Below are 6,713 nucleotides of genomic sequence, written 5' to 3' on the forward strand. Positions count from 1 at the left end.
AAGACACACAGGGACACCATCAACACACAAACCATCCCATAGGTAAGGACAAAGCAGCAAAGTTCACTGTAACTGCACCAACAACACACAGAGTTCAGAAAACCAGCTACTTAAACTGAGAATTCAAAATCTGCTCCTCTCTTCCACAAAAACAGAGACATAGAGATCAATTAATGTCCTGGAGGTAAGTTTACACAGGCTTGGTTATTGCCATGCTGGTGCACGAGTTACAACCTTCCCCATGAAAAGCTCTATCTATATCACTGAGGATCATTAGGGAAGAAGACAGTGCCATTCCAGGAGAGGAAGGATGATGGAATCTGACCCTTAAAGATTAATCAACTATTTTTCGATAGTTATTAAAACCACGCCTTCCATTTTGATAAGAGGTGGTCCTATTTATAAGGTAGAAAGACCTGTATTTGCAGCCACTCTCATTTGTGCACAACCTGTAAGTTGAAGAGAATGGGTTTTGGATGACTTGATTGGACTGGTTTCACCCCTAGGTCAAGGCAATCCAGCCCTGTAGGCCAAGAAAGAAGGTCAGCTCAAAGCTCCAAAGAACCCCAGCCAATGTGAATTGCAAGAGAGAGGTGCAGGATCCTCATGCCCTTAGTTCAGTACAAAAGGGACTGTCTCCTCTGTCAAGATACACAAGACTGCATTCTCTGCCAGATTTAACAATGGTTCTGATCTTGAAGCCTCAATGTCTATTTCATTATTGGGTGAAAACTTGGTCTGGCAGAGCAATGAGACTGCTGGCTTTGAGAACAGTAACTTGTTATCCATCAATCTGAAAATCAAATACTGAGTGTTCCTTCAACAATTAATTGACATATTCCGCTTCCAGCATTACATTGTTCTCAGAGAGGATACTTGTGCACAAATGTTTTGGTAAGACAAAATGTTCACATAGTTGTTGCTGCTAAACACAGAAGTGGATGTGTTATTAAACAGTTTGAATTAACCAAGGAGAAAAAACTCAAATAAAAAATATTTCCAAAGCTTCTTGAAAGGTTTGGCAGGTGGTGATGAACCGTTAACTAATGCACTTGACTTTTCAGAGACTCTTTGCACAAACATCACTTTGTAAATGCTCACATTTCGATGATCTTTTCACTCTTAATTACATAAGAACTACAGACTTCTGCCTTCATCAGGAAGTCAATAACCTTTTCCAAATGGACATGTGCATGCAGTAATTTCCTGTAGTCTTTTTTGGTCCATTTTTACAGATTCTTCATTTTAAGGCTCATGGGAGGTACTCAGTTGACAGCATCAGAACCCAGTCTTTTCGTTCAACCACAGGCCTGGAATAGCACAGACAGAGGTAGTATGAGCTTCTTACAAAATGCACTGCTGAAACGCAAGAACTGGTATTTGGAAAGAGTTTCTACTGCAAAATTGATCAGTCCCCACTGCCGTTCAGTCTCTTGTTTATGTGCTACCTTACCACCAAGAAGGTGAAATGGAGCAGAAACTGTCACTCCTAAGCCATCAAACCTTAAACTAAAAATATCTCCATCACTTTATTTTACAATCTGCTTGTACAAATATGAAATGTCACAAAATAAAAAATATGTTCTACACTGAATAATATCTTTAGTCTCCTTTCCCCCTTCTAGATTAGCAATTACTTTAATTTCATAACTTGGAACTGCCCCACTAGACTTCTGCTGTTAAGTGTTACAGAGTGTCTTTCATTAGAGAGCACATGACAATATTGGTAGACACAGATTTAGACATACTAGCTGCGTGTTCTGATTTACAGGGGCAGGCAAGCCATTATGCCCCAGTTTTCTCAGGAGTCTTGCCTGCAGGGGTTGCAGGAGGTCAGGATTCATGGCGTTTTCTTAACTTGCCTGCACACAGGAATCAAGGAGACAGGCACAGCTGACTGACAAGAACAACCTACACATTCAGGAATTCATAGTTAATGACAAACCAGTGGTGACAAGCCCTGCTCCCACCAAACATGTGAAATTTGCCTAAGATGCACCCTCTGTGGAGAACTGATAAGATTGTTTGGAATTGGGGGGCTTTCAATAGTTTTGTTTTGCTAAAACAAATTTAAGATTCAGGCCTCATAACAGTAATCACATCCCCCTAATGAACACAGCTTACTTTCATACTTGCTATGTATACCTTTTGTCTTGTATTTATGCCTTTGAACAATTTCAGCTCCCAGCACCTGGCAGGAACTTGCATGATAGTGCTTATCATTTGGATGTACTTGGTAGCCGTGTTGGTCTGAGACAAAAAGATGTACAAAAAAGTAGAACTCTTGGTTCCAAAATTATACCTTTTATTAGACCAAGTAGAAAATGGCAAGAAAACTGTCCTTTTCTACAAGCTTTCGGGATCAAAGTCCCTTTGTCAGAGCCTGATGAAGGGACTTTGATCCCGAAAGCTTGCAGAAAAAGACAGTTTTCTTGGCATTTTCCAGTTGGTCTAATAAAAGGTATCATTTTGGAACCAAGAGTTCTACTTTTTTGTATGTCTATCATCTGGATTTGCTCTTTGGAATGCAAAAAAGGCTTACGTCATTCATACCTGGCATACTGAGAACGCCTCTCCATAAAGATGCACTGGTAAGTTTGGCAAAGGTCACAATTATTGAGCACATGTATGAACACTGTGCAAGGACAGCACTGTTTAAAGGAGGGAAAAAGGCTAAGAAGGTAAAGGATTGCTCTAGATAAATATATTTAGGGGGTCAAAATCTGAGAGGAAAATGAAACATTTAAGCTAAAGGATGTTAACAACAAAAATAAGTCAGGGTAACATGGCCACAAATAAACTTAGACTGGAAATGAAAAAGTCACTAAACTGGTCTTTCTTCCCAAAATACTCCTACCGGAAGGCTGCTCCAGAACCTAACCACTTATAAGATGGAACCTGGTTAATTTATACACAGGATTATGTGATGTGGTTGCCTGCCAAGGCAGGGAACTAGACTCAGTGTCACAAGAGGCTCCTATGTCTGATATTCCAACTATCCAACACCTGTGTAAGAAGCATTCCCACATGAAAATATCCAAGCAGCTTTTAAAAGAAAGGGATGAAGGAAGGGTTTTCAAAGAATCAGCCCTGCATGCAAGTAAATGTCCTGTTTTGGCTGCTTCATCTCAGGAAGTAGAAACAAGTACCATGCTGGGCATCAAGGCCAGAAAGGCAGAAGCCACAAAAAAGTTGTCTGCCTTTCTCAGAGCCATATAAAAATGTGAATTCCAAACTATCTGGTTTGGAAAATGAGGGAAATCCATTTTCCTTTGATCAAAAAATCTTTTTTGCATAAAGACTTTAAAGATAAGTGGGAATAAGAGGAGAGATCAGAAAAAAAAATAGCAGTAACCCTGCTCTCCCGCGAGAAGCCCAAATAAGTAGATCATTTAGTTAGCATCTGAGAGCTCACACTCATTCTGTAAAATTTAGCAGCATTAATCCTTGACTGTAAAAGTTTTTAATCTTCTTTATTTAGATAGCTAACTTGAGACAATTAGACTCCTTATTTAAAAATGAATGTTAGAAAGACAGGCAGCAGGTAGAGTAGATTTGCACCTTTACAGACTAACTGAAATCAGACATATAGCATAAGCTTTCATAAGCAGAGAGCTTCCTTCATCAGATACCGTGAAGGGACAAAAAGAGAAATGTAGAACCACTGCTGAATGACATGCATTACAACCCTGCATTCAGACAGTGTCTTCCATCCCAAAGTGCTTCACGTTTTTTACTAATCTGTATATAAATGTTTATCTACTGCTGAAAAAGTCAATTCCACGATGAAACATTACAAATATTCAACAGTGTACAACAACAGAAAGCAACAATTTAAGGCAAGGAATAAATAATTGTATATGCAGTTAAAACTAGAAGGATCTTCTTATTCTTGATTTGAGTACACAATACAGTATAAATCAAAGTTGAAGCAGGACATGATGCTAACACCCACATACTTAAAAGTATAATGCAGTGTTTAACAAGCATAAAAGGGCAGCTGCAAGTCCAGCTTAAGGACTGTTGCAAGTCCAGCTTAAGGACTGTTGCACCTGGAGTGTCAACCGTTGTGGGGAGCAAGAGATGGGAAAGGGAGGGGATGAGACCAGCTTCAGCTGGGACCATCCCTTCTCCGAGTCTACATTTGAACTTTATATAGAGCTGCTTCATCCCCAACCATTTGGCCTCTGGGAAAGAACCTGCAGCAAAGAGCCAAACACAGAGAGACAGAGCTCATGCAGAAGCATGTTTAGCGGAGACCCAGGATAACCTATTCCTCTTCTCTCTCACTTATGCTACTACTTAGTACCCTGCCTTAGCCTCACTTGACATCTACCTCTTACGTCCTTCTCTTTCTCTCTCTCTCTCTACTTCTCTCCCTTCCAACTACTACTCGCCCCATCCAAAAATATTATCACACTAATGTGATGTTTGCCACCATTTTAACATCTATTTTATTTTAACATTATCTCCATTTTTGCTACCCACTGTCCACCTTGTCCACTGTAATCTCTAAGGCAGAAGCAATAAGACCCCAATCTCCATCAGACCCCAGACATTCACATGATGCACAGGAGTAAAAAATAAGTCAGCTAAACACCACAGAGAAATCAGTGTATGAGAAAGGACATTTGGAGAAGGTTATTACGAAGAAGGACGCCACAAATGGATTATCTGAGCACCAAAGAAATTAGGAAACAAAAGGTCTTTTTACTTTTATCTACATCAGAATGGCCTACAGTACGTTTTGTAAGATTATAATATTCATTCAGCAATTTTTGCTTTTTTTTTTTTTAATTCCTCAGATGGTTGTGGATTGGGAGAGACAGCCACTGCTCACCCACAGGAAAGGGCAGCACGCCTACAAGACCTCTACAAGAACTGGACTGTGTCCAGTTCTGGGAGCTGCACTTTAAGAGGGATGTGGACAGCATCAAGAGGGTCCAGAGGAGGGCCACTCGCATGATCAAGGGACAGCAGGGCAGGTCCTATGAGGAAAGGTTACGGGACCTGAACCTGTTCAGCCTCCAGAAGAGAAGGCTGAGGGGGGATCTTGTGGCCTGCTATAAACTAGTCAGGGGGGATCAACAGGCACTGGGGGAGTCCCTGTCCCCCCAGGAGTGACCAGGAATAACAGTCACAAGCTGGCGGAGGGAAGGTTTAAGTTGGACATCAGGAGGCGCTACTTCATGGTCAGGGCGGCTAGGGTCTGGAACCAGCTTCCAAGTGAGGTGGTGCAGGCTCCCACCCTGGGGGTTTTTAAGAGGAGGCTAGATGACCATCTTGCTGGGGTTGTTTGACCCCAGTACTCTTTCCTTCCATGGCAGGGGGTCGGACTAGATGATGTGCCCAGGTCCCTTCCGACCCTAGAAACTATGAAACCTCAGGAAGCCTACAGATCACAGAAGGGGCTATCAGTACATCAGGTTCATATTTTCCCTTCCAAGGCATCCTGACCTTTAATGGCTTAACATTTAACCAGAAAAGTTGAGATACCAGAAATCACATCCCAGAGGTTTCCTGCTAACTGCGATGTTACCCAATACAAGCTAGAGAAACATCAGTGTAATACCTGGTACTATGCCTAGTGGATTCAACCAAGAGAATATGATCTGCCCCGACAGGTGAAAGTGCTTGAGAATCTAACAGTTCATTTTCCACCTTTTAAACACTCACCTCATATTACTCTGGGAAGAATACACTGTCCATATATTCCCTGCACCATACTGAAAAGAGAGTAAAGCCTTTCACACACCTATCAGCCACTGGATAACTTCACAAAACAGAAAGCCTGCGTTTATTGCGCGCTCTGCCCACACCAGAAACCCAGGGACCTGGAGAGCTCCATTTCAAGGACCTTACTAATTTAGGACCTTACTAATTTAAATTCCTTCCTAACAAAAGCGCTGCTTTCGTAGGCACTGTTTAAAACCATGGTTCACGACCTTTTTTGTACCAGGACCTATCTGTACACATGGGTGGGCAAATAATTAGAGGTGCACCGAGACAGACTTACCAGCTGCACGCAGCTCTCCAAGCACATCGGAAAGCGGATCGGTACGGGCCGATACGCCTCCTTAAAAATCAGCTATCGGTATCAGCTCCCAAAATCTCTATCGGTGCACCACTATAAATCATGTAAGTAGAAAGCAGCCCCCTGGCCCTGCCGGTGCCCTCCACCCAGTGTGGGAGGCAGGGGGTGGGTGGGGGACAGGTGTGTGGCGGGGCAGGGATGTGCATGTGGGGAAAGAGGGTGGCTGTGTGTTGAGGGCAGGGGTGTGCATGTAGGGGGGCACCGATGAGTGTGGGGGGGGCAGAGGGTGCCCAGAGCGCTGCCGGGCTGCGCGGGAACACCCCCGTTTCCCCCGTAAGGGAGAAGACACGTGCAGCCGTGTGCTCGTGCCCCTCTGCTGCGTCCCTGCAGCCCCGGGGGCAGAGGCGCCTGTGCTCAGCGCGCCGGCTGTCAGCACCCGTGTTTCGTGGCTGCGGCGCAGAGACGCTCCCATGGGTGCCGGCGTGCAGGTGAGGCGGGCTGAGACACCCCTGCGCCCTCTCCCACCTGCCCCGGCCCCTCATTACCCGGTCCTTCATCCTCCAGCTCTGCGCCAGGGACTTGGAGCCCTCGATCTTCTCGCAGTGCCGCTTCTTCATGAAGGCCAGGGGCAAGTTCCAGTCCGTCAGGTCGGACTCGTCCTCCTCGCCCAGCCCCAGCA

General features: G+C 44.1%; 1 protein-coding gene across 1 annotated transcript in view; it reads left to right on the forward strand.

The window, feature by feature from the left end:
• Nucleotides 1-6,504: 6,504 nt before the first annotated feature.
• The window catches only part of NPTX1 (neuronal pentraxin 1), a gene marked incomplete at its 3' end in the record, with an annotated part of 29,729 nt that continues 29,520 nt past the window's right edge, over nt 6,505-6,713 (forward strand). The window contains exons 1-2 of the mRNA XM_006038676.1: nt 6,505-6,522; nt 6,599-6,681. Of these exons, the coding sequence (XP_006038738.1) occupies nt 6,505-6,522; nt 6,599-6,681 (101 nt within the window). The remainder of the gene's footprint in view (nt 6,523-6,598; nt 6,682-6,713) is intronic.

The sequence above is a fragment of the Alligator sinensis genome, unplaced genomic scaffold (genome assembly GCF_000455745.1).
Source record: "Alligator sinensis unplaced genomic scaffold, ASM45574v1 scaffold2383_1, whole genome shotgun sequence".
NCBI lineage: Eukaryota > Metazoa > Chordata > Crocodylia > Alligatoridae > Alligator > Alligator sinensis.